General features: G+C 45.4%; 1 protein-coding gene across 4 annotated transcripts; it reads left to right on the forward strand.

Annotated features, from left to right (window-relative positions):
* Window positions 1-299: 299 nt before the first annotated feature.
* Window positions 300-13,662, forward strand: LOC116956307 (ribonuclease H1). Of its 4 annotated transcripts, none has more exons than XR_012930222.1 (4): window positions 300-501; window positions 3,178-6,238; window positions 9,866-9,970; window positions 10,335-10,568. XR_012930222.1 is itself a non-coding variant. In XM_032977843.2 (3 exons), the coding sequence occupies exon 3, from the start codon at window positions 10,564-10,566 to the stop codon at window positions 11,500-11,502; it is 939 nt and encodes a 312-aa protein (XP_032833734.1). In that variant the 5' UTR covers window positions 336-501; window positions 9,866-9,970; window positions 10,335-10,563; the 3' UTR covers window positions 11,503-13,662. The 4 variants fall into 4 exon arrangements, 2 of the variants coding, with proteins under 2 accessions (XP_032833734.1, XP_032833732.1); XR_012930221.1 differs by lacking the exon at window positions 300-501 and adding an exon at window positions 513-1,764; XM_032977843.2 differs by lacking the exon at window positions 3,178-6,238 and having other exon boundaries at window positions 336-501; window positions 10,335-13,662.
* Window positions 13,663-15,947: the final 2,285 nt, after the last annotated feature.

A 15,947-nucleotide genomic window follows, 5' to 3' on the forward strand; every position in this document is an offset into this window, starting at 1 on the left:
GTTCAGCCACCCTATATTGTATTATTGTCTATTTGTGTTTCTCCATTGTGATGGGACTTTGTAGGATGAACGTTGAGATTTATAAGGGGCACGGGGTGACCAATAAGGTGTGAATTAGTTCGTGATAAGGGAAAGGGGGTCGGCATCGTACGTGAGAGGCGTCCAAAGGGAAGGGGAAAAAAACCTCTCAGCTGGCACCGTGCCATGCACGAGGTGTCGTCTAAAGGAAAAAAAACCTCTCAGCTGACATCGCGCATTCAAGGAGGGGGCGTGGCCTGCAGTGGGGGGGGGGGGCGACCCGTTCGCCACGCGCACACGCGAGGCATTGCAATGGATAAGAGCGACGCGGGAGATGATTGAACAGAAATCAACGCAGTCTCGATTTGAAGCTTGCGTGACTGCAAGGAATCCATAATCTTTGGTTCTTTCGGTAAAGCCACGTAGGTAGAAAAATAAAATAAATCACGACGTTTCGGGCGCAACACAAGCGTCCGTCATCAGGTGGGAAAGCGTGGTCTGCTGCTGAGGCAGACTGTTTTTTAAAAGGAATCAACACGTGAACGTATCCGTCAACCCGTACACGGTTTAGCTCCGTATTCTTGTACAGGGAAATTAAGTGTTTTTAGGTTCATACAGTCGTTTTAATGTGGGCAAAAACAACAACTTTATTGCGTCTATTTTGTGTTTCTCTCCCTTGTGATGTTGTTTGTGGAGTGACTCATGCAGCCAGCTGTGGCTCTAGGGTTTGGTGTGACATGTTATTTATGTAGTTTATTGTTACAAATTCGGTCACAGTTCCTATGGATCACCGTTACATTGCATTTATGGCTTTATTTTGGTGATTTCTAAAAAGTTGTTTTTGTTTGGCCATGTTTTTGTTTATTGTAGTACGGAGTTAGACTGATGGCCTTAATCTAAGTTTTCTTGTTGTTTGACTTGCATCCCACTGGGATTTTTGCACACAGCGTTGGTGTACGGTGCTATTTCAGGAATATTTTGATATTTTTTTCATGTATTTTCTGTTTGCACAGTCACATAATCACTTTAAGATGTTTTCTTGTTCATGTTTTTTGTTTGTTGCGGTTGCACCCGATTCAAGAGCCGAATGGCTCACAGGGCTATACAAAATAAATTAAACTATGAGACTTTTTAGGATCAACGTTGAGATTTATAAGCGCACGTGGTGACCAATAAAGGTCTGAATTGGTCTGTAATAAGCAAAGGACACTAATAAGGGATTGACAGGCGTGCGTTAATCAATAACCATTTGAGAATTCTTTAAAAGTATTTAACAAACACAAAATGTGACAATAAGCGACGTTTCGTGCAATGACCCTTCGTAGCACACGCACGGAGGCAGAAAATAATCAAGGTGGATAATAATGAGGGTTGGAGGCGTGCACTTTATAACACTAATAAAGAATAAACATTTATACAATTTTGTTGTGTGTGCGCGTTCTCAGAATAACTTTGATGCCTGGAGCACGAATGCTAAACTGTAATAAACAACAACAAAAACAATTTAACACGTGTCAACAGAACACGCCCGTGCCTTGAGAGAGAGAGAGTGCGAGCGAGCAAGAGCACCGTCTTTTAAAGAAGGGAAGAAGGGTTTGCTACGAGATCGATTTTGATTGATCTTTAATCTTGATTAGATTAATCTTTAGTTCGTCTCTCGCAGCGATCGATTGCTCGAGTCTAGGCGAGGCCTCTCCCCCCCCCCCCCGACTCTCTCTGCAGTCCCGCGCTCGGCTCTCTCACCAGGTTCGTGTCGCGATTTGGTCTTTTTGTTGTTGCTGCTGCAACGAAATTAATTGTTAAGCGTGAATATTTTACGCGAATTAACCGCAAGACGTTTTTTTTTTTAAATTGGTAATGTTAAAAAGAAACACGAGCGAATGTTGTTTCACTTTGGCGGGGGGGGGGGTGGTTGAATGTTTTTGAAGGTGCGGCCTAGCTGGAGGTGAAGCAGCCTCCTAGGCGAGACTTTAAACATTTTATTTTATTTGCGCGTGCTATAGCGACATTAATTCACTTGCGCCGCCAGTAATCTCGTCTCAGTCTGTCAACGCGTTCGTTAGTAAGGGTGCCCTAGGAACAAAAAAATATATATATGCATTGTGAGGCGAAGTTTTAGTGGCAAAGGCCCTTCACAGCACACAGAAGGGGCCATTGCCTGAAACGTCGCATTAATGTGTTTCATAGCACATAAAGGACCATAGCCCGAACCGTCACTTATATATGTTATTTATAATTTAAGGCCACTGTTATTGACGAATCGCACTGACGCTGAGTAGGATTGAGTACAGTATAGGATTGTGATGAGCTACTTGACCTGTTCGATTTACTACGATGCACATTTACGATGTCTATACTGTATGCATGTTTAATTTCTTTCGCACCGTACGTGGCCAACCGTGAAATCGGAGGTGCAGGGGAAGGACCACAAACTAAACTCAAAAAAAGCAATTCGAAAGATCAATTTACGACGCATCTTCTGACATAACTGAACAGTCGGTACAGTAAAAATAAGTAATATTAAAAAATATTTTTTTAAAAACACGCTTTAATGAAATGTAGAACTCCACGATTCCATAAAGTGGCCCCGAAGCTTGCCATAACGTAAGGGACCTTGGTGATTTACAGCCAACATGAGTTGAGCGTGGACAATTAGACCCAAGCCGAAACATAAGCTATAAAAAAGATTGCTTAAAAATATATAGTTTGTATTATTAATGATAGAATATAGTAATTGTCATCGGTATGACATACCTATACCAAGTTTGCAGTCGATACGACATTGGGAAGTGGGTTAAAATTGAGTTACAAGATTTGAGGATACGACCACAGACAGAGTGAGTTAAATAAAAGTGTGTAAATAATAATAAAAAGCGTGTAATAATAAAAGCGTGTAAAAAGATTCCACCCATGAATCAATTTACGACGCATCTTCCGACATGACTGAACACATCAGAGCAGTCAGTCTGAAGAAAAATAAATATAACGGCACCAATGGATCAATTAACGATTCATCTTCCGACATGACCAAAACATTTGACCAGTCAGTCTTGTTTAAGACGTGACTTTGCATGGAGCTTTTGTTATTCTCGAGTGGTTTTTTTCAGTTGTAGATTTTTTACCTATTCTTCTGCTTCTTCTTTCGTATGGCTGATGTAGATGCAGAACAACAACGACAATGTCATGCCCGATCCACAAACACCGAGGAGACATTACAGCGATTACACTCCGCCGCTCCTGACGCGTTTGACCACCTGAATGTGAAATTGTAGTTTTTACCCATTAAACCCCCCGTTAAATATGGCTGATAAAAGGAAAAACACATCGGCAAGTGACGTTTCGACTGCGAAGCGTAGCAGAAAGTCGGTGACTTTGGAAATTAAATACAAAATAATTAAATTGGCAGACAATGGCGAATCAAATACCGAAATTGCTCGAAAGTTGGAACTACCTCGTACTACTGTGGTGACCATTTTGAAGGATAAGGCCAGAATATTGGAAGAGGTGAAGGGCCAGGCGCCTATGCAGGCCGCATACATTCGCCAACGTGCTGGCCTTATTGCAGAAATGGAAAAGCATTTGATAGTGTGGCTCGACGATCAAACTCGCCACCATGTCCCCGTTAGCCTTGCAATAATTCAGGCTAAGGCGAGGAGTTTGTTTGAGCACCTTAAGGCGAGGCGTGGTGAAGGCTCCCAATCAGAAACCTTCCAGGCCAGTAAAGGTTGGTTTAATAGATTTAAATCAAGGTTCAAATTTCATGAAATGAGGGTTAAAGGTGAAGCTAAAAGTGCAGATGTGGCAACAGCCGGTGATTTTTCAAGAACATTGGCTGAAATTATTGAGGAGGGCAGGTACTGTGCCAGGCAAGTTTTTAATGTGGACGAAACAGGTCTTTTCTGGAAGAAAATGCCTTCCAGTACTTATATTGCCAAGGAGGAAAATTCAATGCCTGGATTTAGATCTGAAAAGGACAGACTCACACTTGTGCTTGGGTCAAATGCAGCTGGGGACTTCAAATTGAAACCTTTGCTGGTGTATCATTCCGAAAACCCAAGAGCACTCAAGGGCTATACCAAGAATACTCTTCCAGTCATCTGGAAGTCAAATCCCAAAGCTCGGGTTACTGGTGCAATTTTCGAGGAGTGGTTTCGTGTTTATTTTGTGCCTGCTGTCAAAGAATATTGCCGGACTAACAACCTTGCATTTAAGGCAATTTTGGTTTTGGACAATGCTCCCTGCCATCCTGTGTCTGTTGAAGGCTTTGACCCAAACATCAAGGTCGTTTTCTTGACTCCTAACACCACCGCATTGCTCCAGCCTATGGACCAGGGTGTCATGTCATCATTTAAGGCTTACTACCTCAGGCAAACCTTTGCTCAGGCCATCAGTGCAACCGATAAGGAAGGTGGACCGACGCTGACAGAATTTTGGAAGGGCTTCAGTATTTTGGATGCCGTAAAAAACATTGCTGCATCGTGGAAAGAGATGAAACAATCTAACCTCAATGGAGTTTGGAGGAAACTGTGTCCAGAATTTGTCTCTAATTTTCAAGGGTTCACTGACACAGTGGAAGAGGTGACCGAAAATGTTGTTGAGATGGCTGGTCAACTGCAGCTAGAAGTGGCACCAGAAGATGTTGGTGAGCTGCTGGCATCTCATGCACATGAGCTCAGCAATGAAGACCTTCTGCAGCTAGAACAACAAAGACTTGAAGAAGAGACGCAAACACAAGAGACTCCTCACCCATCGTTGTCAACAAAAGTCTTGAGTGAAGCCTTCCAACATTTTGAAACGGGAATGGCCTTGCTTGAGAAAAATGATCCAAACTTTGAAAGGAGTTCTAAAGCAAGCGAAATCATCAGGAGTGGTTATACTTGTTACAGGGAGATCTACAGGGAGCAAAAGAAGGCTGCTGTTCAGACATCATTGGACTTGTTCTTCAAAAAGCCTGTAGCACCACGAATTGCACTTCCGAAGAGCCCACTAGCAGAGTCCCACCCCAGTGATGACTGATGAACCAGAAGGTTTTCCTTTACCATCCTTTCTACAGTGAATCTTAATTCTTTTTTCAAAAGGTCAAGTTACTCCCCAACTCATCCTCACTTGTTTAATAAAGATTTATAGTAAAATTTGTTTAAAACCCTCTGGTCTGTAGGTGTTGATTACCTCTTAATTAGACTGTGGAGTCAATTAGACAACTAAAGCTGTCGAGCGTTAAGTGCTTACAAGAGGTTAATTGTGGTGGGGCCTGGTCGGCATGGCTCATCCTCGGGCTCACTTGGATTCCTTGTCAGGCTGTGTTGCCCCTGTCCTCGTAAAGTGCGGAGACATTTGGTCGGGGTAAAGGGTTTACTCCTTTGCTCTCCAGAACTTGTAATTATAGTTTTTTTTTAAATAATATTTTTTCCAACACGGCCTCTTGTCAATCTCCTGCTGGATGAAGGCCTCACGTAGCCTTCTCCCCCCCCACTAATTCACCATCAGCATCATCAGCCATGGTCTATTCACTGCTGGATGAAGACTCCACTCATCTCCCCCCTCTAAAGCATCATCTGCCAGTGTTTGTCCACTGCTGGATGAAGGCCTCCCCAAGCTCTCACTAATACATCAGCAGCAGCCATGATATATCCACGGCTGGCTGATTAGCCATACTTCACGCTGGTCAATGCACTGCTCGCTACGTGGTTTCTGATCATGACCACCACTAAGACCAGTGGCCTTTGAAGACGCACGCAGGACTGCTGCCCTTCATCACGAGATTGGCAAGTTTACAAAACCACGCAAAACTGGCCCATGAGCTCTGGAGTGGCGAGGCAGGCAGTGCCAATGCGTGCATGTGAGCTGTGGGCTCCCCCCTCGGTGCCCCGAATCACCCTCGCCATTCAGCATCAGCGACTCCCCACGGACTCTCAACCAAGGCGAGGAGGACCCGGTGCGTGCGCCCTGCGGACACGAAGGCCGGCACGCGGCGCTGGAGGTGGGCAGCGGCGTGCCGCACGTGGATCTGGGCACCGTCCCTCGGAACCACCGACAACGCTCGTGGCGTGGCACTCGTCGACGAAGAGCGGCGCTCCGTGCTGCTTGGCCAGGGAGCTGAGTTCCACCAGCGGAGCCACCTCCCCGTCCATGGAGAACACCCCGTGAAGAGCACGGAGCTGATTCCCTGTGCCGTGCATCTCCAGTGCCGCGCGCGCCGTCGCCACCACCACCAACTCCGGTGAGCTGACTGCCCCAGCTGCTCTGTTGCCTCAGCCACTACTCTGGGAGTTCACTCTATGAAGACATAGTGCTGTGGCCATGGCCTTAAGGATGGGCTCCTACTCGAGAGAGGGCCTACACCTGGCTGGCGTTTGTGCTGCCACTGGGTTGTCTGGAACCGGTAGAACGGACTGCTGCTGCTGATTTCCCACTCACTAACTCTGGTCTGTGTTTTTAGCCCATTGTTGCTCAAATCATCAAACTCACCTCGTCACTCTCACCTCGTCCATCACACAACATAACCCCTTTACTTTGTCAAACAATGGGACCTCCAATATTTTGTTCATTCTTTTCCTCCAGTGTACACTATTCTACAATGTTATGATATTGTTTGAGAAGCACGTGCCTTAGCATGTCAGAAAACACCATTTAGGGCAGCACTCTATTCCAAAATATATTGTAAAACTTTTAATATTCATATTGTTGATTCGGTCCGGTGTTGAAATCAATTATGTTTCCATTACCGCCACATCTTCTCCATTACTCACTTTTAACTCAATATAGTTTTAAAACAGAGAGGGTGTTTTGGCATTGTCCATGGCAATATTAGAGGCCTTATAGCTAAATTTGAAGAATTCAAATTATAATTAATAATCTTTGCCCGGACATCTTTTGTGCATCTTAAACATGCTTTCCTCGCATATAAATCCTAGCCATATAGGACTTGAAGGATATAGGAGGAGGTGTGGCAGTATACAGTGAGGGAAAAAACTATTTGATCCCCTGCTGATTTTGTACGTTTGCCCACTGACAAAGAAATGATCAGTCTATAATTTTAATGGTTGGTTTATTTGAACAGTGAGAGACAGAATAACAACAATAAAATCCAGAAAAACGCATGTCAAAAATGCTATGAATTGATTTGCATTTTAATGAGGGAAATAAGTATTTGACCCCTCTGCAAAACACGACTTAGTAATTGGTGGCAAAACCCTTGTTGGCAATCACAGAGGTCAGACGTTTCTTGTAGTTGGCCACCAGGTTTGCACACATCTCAGGAGGGATTTTGTCCCATTCCTCTTTGCAGATCTTCTCCAAGTCATTAAGGTTTCGAGGCTGACGTTTGGCAACTCGAACCTTCAGCTCCCTCAGATTTTCTATGAGATTAAGGTCTGGAGACTGGCTAGGCCGCTCCAGGACCTTAATGTGCTTCTTCTTGAGCCACTTCTTTGTTGCCTTGGCCGTGTGTTTTGGGTCATTGTCATGCTGGAATACCCATCCACGACCCATTTTCAATGCCCTGGCTGAGGGAAGGAGGTTCTCACCCAAGATTTGATGGTACATGGCCCTGTCCATCGTCCCTTTGCTGCGGTAAAGTTGTCCTGTCCCCTTAGAAAAACACCCCCAAAGCATAATGTTTCCACCTCCATGTTTGACGGTGGGGATGGTGTTCTTGGGGTCATAGGCAGCATTCCTCCTCCTCCAAACACGGCGAGTTGAGTTGATACCAAAGAGCTTCATTTTGGTCTCATCTGACTACAACACTTTCACCCAGTTGTCCTCTGAATCAGTCAGATGCTCATTGGCAAACTTCAGACGGGCATGGAAATGTGCTTTCTTGAGCAGGGGGACCTTCCAGGCGCTGCAGGATTTCAGTCCTTCACGGCATAGTGTGTTACCAATTGTTTTTGTTGGTGACTATGGTCCCAGCTGCCTTGAGATCATTGACAAGATCCTCCCGTGTAGTTCTGGGCTGATTCCTCACCGTTCTCATGATCATTGCAACTCCACGAGGTGAGATCTTGCATGGAGCCCCAGGCCAAGGGAGATTGACGTTTCTTCCATTTGCGAATAATTGCACCAACTGTTGTCACCTTCTCACCAAGCTGCTTGGCAATGGTCTTGTAGCCCATTCCAGCCTTGTGTAGGTCTACAATCTTGTCTTGGCCATGGTGGAGAGTTTGGAATCTGATTGATTGATTGCTTCTGTGGACAGGTGTCTTTTATACAGGTAACAAGCTGAGATTAGGAGCACTCCCTTTAAGTGTGTGCTCCTAATCTCAGCTCGTTACCTGTATAAAAGACACCTGGGAGCCAGAAATCTTTCTGATTGAGAGGGGGTCAAATACTTATTTCCCTCATTAAAATGCAAATCAATTTATAACATTTTTGACATGCGTTTTTCTGGATTTTCTTGTTATTCTGTCTCTCACTGTTCAAATAAACCTACCATTAAAATTATAGACTGATCATTTCTTTGTCAGTGGGCAAACGTACAAAATCAGGGGATTAAATACTTTTTTCCCTCACTGTACGTGAAAATGACCTACCTTGCATACAACTCACTACTGTATCTGACCCGCGCACCTTTGAATGTATCGCGCTTATAATTTCTTCTGCAGGTAACCAAAATTTTACTCCGATGTATTACTGTAGACCACTAAATAGCAAAATAACAAATAGATCCGGATACAGTGCAATAAAATGGTCTAAGAGCTGCCTCTTGGACCGTTTTCACAAGGTACATGGTGATTACATCTCGTCCACAAATATTAAAATAACAAAGGGTGTTCCACAAGGTGGGTCCAATTCTGTTCGTATATTTAAGCAATTTTGAACTTGGAATAGGTGACAAAGCCCTAGCCGTGGCAGCACCAATATTTTGGTGCAACCTTGTTTCCTCCTTGAACATCGTAAATCTTTCTTTAAAAAATACATTAAGCATTAAGATTAGTACTACCTACAACCACATTTCTCAATGTGATTTGCAGCTTTGATCCTTACCCATGTATCGATCGTTAAATATTAATGTGCAATTTTATTGAGGGATTGTGTATTGTCTTGGTGTGATCTGGGACTGTATTGCTGTTTTACTGCCTTGCCCAAGCTTGCATTTAGTGTTGAAAAATCGTCAGAAATGTACAGTAAAACCTTGGATTGCGAGCATAATTCGTTCCGGAAACGTGTTTGTAATCCAAAGCACTCGTATATCAAAGCACTCGTATATCAGTTGTGGCCACGTGACGCTTGGCAGACTAAGCGTATACGTACTACTCGTATTGCAAGCTCCTCACTCGTTTATCAAATTAATATTTATTTACAAATTTTGCTCGTCTTGCAAAACACTCGCAGACCAAGTTACTCGCAATCCAAGGTTTTGCTGTATGTACTTACGCATTCTGTAATTTTTATTTCAGTGACTTGATTACCTTTTCTGTACGTTGCACTCATATCGGCTTTTGTATTGTTTGTTGTAACTTTCTGACTTGCCCCTGCTGGACATCTGTGAGAAAGAGCTTCATAGCTCATCGGATTCCTCCTCCAGTCTAAATAAAGATTCTGGTTATGTACACTTAAGACCTTTGTCATATGAATTTATAGCAATTATGGGACTTTTTTCTCACATGTTATACACTGAGAATGGTTAATGCTATATATGTCTAGCCTTTTTTGTGAAAAATTGGTTTTCTAGCCCGCTTTCAAGAACGCAAGCCCCATTTGTAAGATCACGTCTGTGGGAAAATAGGGTCCGATTTATAACGATCCAATATACGACAGGGTTTCCAGGAGCCCATTGTGGCGTCAAAGCAGGGACCGCCGCCTGTATATTCACACGTCTCCTTATGGGTGTGTATCTATTTTCAAGGTTAAGAGGTCATTGCCCTTGCCACTCGTGCCACCAAATCTGGGTCATCGCTGCTGCTCGATTCCACATCTTTCGTGAAGTTGACATTGGACCCTTCCCCCAAAGGTATGTGCCTTGCATGATTCCGACATCGTGGTTCTGTTCTGGGACTTCGTGGCCGACCTGCGCGCTTGGTCATCCTGCAGCCCGTTTCGTCAATCTGCTGCTGAATGAAGGCCTGCCCATGCTGTGTGGGTCGTGTAGGTTGCTTGACTATGTGTTATGGACACTTTTGATTCCTAAAAATACAGTTGGGATAACATTTGGAAGGAAAAAGTAAAAAAATCGATGACAACGGAACCTAATTGCATTCAAGTCCTAGTCACGGGGCAATCTTCACAAGTAAGTTGTCTGTGGCATAGTTTTCTTTTCCTTTCGTCATTCGTAGTAATGATAATAAACATCTACCATGCATCTGCTCTTTTTACAGATTTAACAAGAGGTGACTCCCGGTCCAACAAGCAAACCATAACAACAATAAGGACTGGACAATCACTCGCAACGCTATAGCGAATAAGCCGTTGTCGTTGGGACTTAAAGAGAGCGTACGACGTCCAATAATTAAACCGCAACTGCAATAAGATCACGTAAACGGCATCGGAAGTGAAATTCGGGACCGCAGCGGCAGTGCCAGCGCGTGTGGAAGGCAAGTGTGAGCCATGGGGAAGAAGGGCCCGGCTTTCTACGCGGTCCGGAGGGGCAGGCAGCCAGGGGTGTACCTCACGTGGGAGGAATGCCTCGCACAGGTCACCGAATTCCGCGGCCCTGCCTTCAAGAAGTTCCCGACCGAGGAAGAGGCCTGGAACTTCGTGGGGCCTGACGTAAAGAAACCGCCGTCGTCCGGAAAAGACTCGGAGGAGCAGTCCTCTGACGGCGGCCGCAAGTCCCCGCAGGAGGGCGGCTCGAAGAAGCCAGGTGGCAGCAGCGCCGGAGCCAAGGGAAGCGGGCCGAACAAGGCTTCGACCAGCCGCGCTGCCGCCGCCGCCGCCACCTCTACTGCTGCTGCCAAAAGCGGTGGCAAGCGGCGTGCAGACCTCAGCTCCGATGAGGATGAGGAGCCGGCGAAACGGATGAAAGCAACCCCGGCGCAGCCTCCTCCCACCACCACCACCACCGTCGCCACCACCGAGTTGAAGCCCCAGGAATTCTTGGGGGACGTGCCCGTCGTGTACACGGATGGCTGCTGCACGATGAACGGAAAACACGGGGCCTGCGCCGGGATCGGAGTCTACTGGGGTGACGACAGCCCGCTGAACCTAAGCGAGAAGCTGCAGGGAAGGCAGACCAATCAGAGGGCGGAGATCATCGCCGCGTGTCGCGCATTGGAGCAGGCCCACAGCATGAAGCTGGAGAAGCTCGTGCTGTACACGGACAGCAAGTTCACCATCAACGGCATTACCAAGTGGGTGAAGAACTGGAAGAAGAAGGGCTGGGTGCTGAGCACGGGGGGCCCGGTGGTGAACAAGGAAGATTTCGAGAGGCTTGACAAGCTGAACGAGGGGATTGAAGTCTCGTGGATGTACGTTCCGGGGCACAGCGGTCACAAAGGGAACGAGGCCGCGGATAAACTGGCCAAGTGTGGGTCAAAAAGGAAGTGATTCTTGTTTTCGTGGAGCCAAAGGAAATCGCACAAGTCGGCCACGGATGAAGATTTGGTTCTGCTTGCTGTCGATTGACTTTTCCTCTTCGGCTAGAGAAAAAGAGTCGTTTTGTTATTTGACCTTCTCTCGTGCCAAATGTGACCCCATAGTCTAGGAAGAGAGGGCTCATTAACATACGTTTCTCAATGCATGCACAAATGACAGCAGTGTGCAGTGACGGCAATACTGTGCTTATGAGTCCAAATATGGATGAAACTGGTATACAGTTGCCTAGCTGTTCTTCTACTGGCTGAATTAAAAAATGCCACAACTTTGAGCTATTTTGAGCTGGTGACCATCACAGGTCTCATGTGCAGAACGCACACAGAACACATACAGAACATACAGAACGCACACAACACACAGAATGAGCGCACAACGCACAGAACACATACAGAACACACAACGCACACAACACACACAACGAGCACAGAACACATACAGAACACAGAACGTACACAACACACACAACGAGCACACAACACACAGAACACATACAGAACACACAACGAGCACACAACACACAGCGCACACAACACACAACGAGCACACACAACACACAACGAGCACACAACACACAGCGAGCACACAACACACAACGAGCACGCAACACACAACACACACAACGAGCACACAACACACACAACACACAGAACGCACACAACACACAGAAGGCACACAACACACAGAACACACAACACACACAACACACACAACGAGCACACAGAACACACACAACACACACAACGCATACAACACACAACGAGCACACAGAAGGAACACAGGGAATGTGTCATCTCGACGTGAAGAGCGTGCTGCCATGCCCATTGTGTGCTCTTCTCTTGAGGCACCTTTTAGCATATATACAGAATTATTAACTCTTGTGTAATCTCAGTTCGTGTTGTGGTATATATTATTTGCACTACACAACTGTAAGGTGTGACATTTATATTTTTTAAAAATGTTTCTGTTAATCACACTCACACCTCGTTTACCGTTTAAGTGAAGGGAATAACATTAAATAATGAAAGTGTGCCCGTCACCTCTGCGCACAATTTAAACGTGGACGATCCAAAACGACTGCACTTCAATAATTTGGCTTAGCTCAACGCGAAGGAAGTTGCCCCGCTGTGCTTGTAAAGATCGGTTCGTTACATCCTGGTCACCTGACCGCACGGTTTTGCGCGAAGCCACATTTCATTTAAGTAAAGTACGTGTGCATTGTTTTCTGTCTCATTGGTGACCAAATTGAGACTGCCATACATTATACCAGCTTTTATTTTTTAACCAAAAAAAAGTTGGTGCTCCTGCTACATTGACATGTTTGGCTAATTGCTCAGTAAATGAGTGGCGTGTAGGTAGGGGTGAGCTGAAGAACCCGGAGAAAAACCACCATGCATTCGAGGGAGGTGACAATACTGGTGTCTCCTGGCCAACTCGCAACCTCACATTTATATTTTACACCACCTGGCACGCCCTGGTGGTGGGCACCCATCCAAGTGGTTAATTAAGTGTTTCCCTCAATCGAACTCGCTCTATTAAGAACGGTTTTAGTCGCAAATAGCTGCCCGCAGCCACCATGAACGTATGGGCAATGTTGGCTGAATGATGTTGCATGGCAATTTGGGACCACCGTAGCTTACCTCGACACAGATCTCATTTCAGAATCGGAATCTTTCTTTAGACTGCAGGGGGAATCTGAAGAGCCATGAAGCTCTTTAACACATGGCGAGTTGGGGCGGGTCAGTGTCCAGCCATTCATTAAACATGTAAGCGGCCGACGAGCTAAGTGTGCGCGCAAGCCTGCGAATGTCTTCCAGGCCAGTTAATCAAATATATTGTTTTTTTATTATTGGTATAAAATATTTTATATTTACACGTGTCATTTTAAGTTTGCATTTTATTTTCCGCTTTGTAGCAATGTGATATGCAGAGATGCAACACCAGTGTTTGCTTGTAAGCCTTAACTGTTTAGCCAGTTGAAGGAAAAGTAATGAAAATTAACTTGTTTTACCCTCAATAAGGCAATTAATTACTAATTGCACAAAACTGGCGACAGTGTTTCTTTTCAAAGTGTATTGTGTGTTTTTGAGTAATAAAGTTTCCTTATTGCACGTTTTTCTATCTTTTGTGCGAGTTGATAATATCACTGCAAACGTGTTGCCAAGTGTGACGGTGATGAACCACGCTTCTAATGCAGCTAGCACCTCTGATAATCACGCTTGGTTACGTACAGTGCAAAAAAAAGTTGAACATACACCAGCACCTCCAATTAGCACGGTTGACTACGTACAGTGCAAAAGAAGGTCAGCATACAACGCCACATCTGATTTAGCACGGTTGGCTATGTACTGTGCGAAAGAAACTCAACGTACACACATCATACAGAGATGGGAGCAGTCGTTCGTGATGTAGAAACCAGCCCAGAGTTAAATCCTACGTAATTAGAGTCCGGAGAGAAAAGATTGATTCGTTTTGGGAAGGTCACTTGCGTCATTGCTGTTGGTGATGATGCGCTGATGAGGCAGGCCCAGAGTTTTTATTTCGCCGTATCACTTCGCAACTCCCGATGCAAAATTATCCGGCTCAGCCACCTCAAATGTAAATTATAGTCGTTCTCCAATCATTAAGCCAGACAAAGGATGACTTGCTGCTGCTGCTGTTCAAATTGATTTTGATGGCGCTCTCAGACGAGAGAACCACAATGCACCGCTTTTGGAAACGCCGATGGGTATTATATTTACAGAGGCACCAACGTCCGAATGCACTCAACACATTTTTTTCTGTCATCTTTGAAAAAGACTGCGGTTAGGTCGAGCAGATGGGGTTTGGCCACGTACGGCGCGAAAGAAATGCAATATCCAGTAGGCACATACATCCGTTGTGCAGGAAGCTGACTTGTTTTTAATATCCTCGGACCAAGACGTGTTTTCCCTGTGCAGCTCTGCGGAAAACACCGCAGCACCGGACAGGTATTTGTAGAACTTCTTTCGCGCCGTACGTAGCCAACCGTGCTAATCGGAGTGTGTACGGGGGAAGAACAACAATTCTAAACTTGAACAAAGATGTCGTAGTTGAGTTGGGTGACGATGAGAGGGGAGGGAAGGAGCAAGATGGAAGTGGGCACTGTGCTATACTGATCCACACTCGGGTTTTTATTGAGTGAGGCCACGTGGTTTTACGCCAACATTATTTTCGTAAACCCTCCACCACCCAACTTCGGGAATGGTGCGCTTCTCGGGTTGACGACCCGATGAAACTCGAGAGCATTTTGAGCGAAACGTCGTGCCACGCCGATGCTGATTTCTGTCGCCGGAAGTGCGAGCCCAACGTTAAGGAGATTATCGGTCAAAATCAGATCCACGGATTGTGTGCCACGTGTGACGACGGTCGGCACGTGTGATTACGTCGGCACGTGCGAATGATAGCTTTGTAAACGAGACGATCTTGTCGGGTGGTGGAGGGTCAATGACGCGCATTTGGGGCAGAACGTTTATTTGATGTACCCGAACCCAAAAACAGATGTTGCATCGTTTTTTGTTGTTGTTGCGTCCGCTCCGACACACCGCACGTTTCAAGGTGAACTGCGCCGTCCTGTCCAGGAAGTTCCCTCCTTGTAGAGCACGTGGCGAACTTGGGTTGATTCCCTCGAGAAATACAACATGAATTAAGAATGGTCAATGCTACTGTGGCCAGTTGCCAGGTGAGGTGGCTCGGGCACCCGGTAAGGATGCCCCCCGGTAGACTCCCCCTGGAACTCGACCGGGCAGCAGCAGCATCATCCCACTGGGCGAAGACCCCGGGGCCGGCCCAGGACACGCTGCTGCTGCTGCTGGCAGTGGGACGATGTCGCTCGGCTGGCCTGGGAACGCCTGGGAATTACCCAGGAAGAGCTAGAATCTGTGTATAGTGTAGTGTATAGTGTAGTGTGTATAGTGTATAGTAGTGTATAGTGTAGTAGTCTACAGTGTAGTAGTGTATAATGTAGTAGTGTATGGTGTAGTGTATAGTAATGTAGAGCTAGAGTCTGTATAGTGTAGTGTGTATAGTGTAGTGTATAGTGTAGTGTATAGTGTAGTGTATAGTGTGTGTATAGTGTAGTGTATAGTAGTGTAGTGTATAGTAGTGTATAGTGTAGAGTATAGTGTAGTGTATAGTGTAGTGTGTGTATAGTGTAGTGTATAGTGTAGTGTAGTGATGTATATACAGTGAGGGAAAAAAGTATTTGATCCCCTGCTGATTTTGTACGTTTGCCCACTGACAAATAAATGATCAGTCTATAATATTAATGGTAGGTTCATTTGAACAGTGAGATACAGAATAACAACAAAATCCAGAAAAACGCATGTCAAAAATGTTATAAATTGATTTGCATTTTAATGAGGGAAATAAGTATTTGACCC

Source organism: Petromyzon marinus, chromosome 64, assembly GCF_048934315.1.
Source record: "Petromyzon marinus isolate PM22_M1 ecotype Great Lakes invasive population chromosome 64, UKy_Petmar_22M1.pri1.0, whole genome shotgun sequence".
Lineage (NCBI taxonomy): Eukaryota > Metazoa > Chordata > Hyperoartia > Petromyzontiformes > Petromyzontidae > Petromyzon > Petromyzon marinus.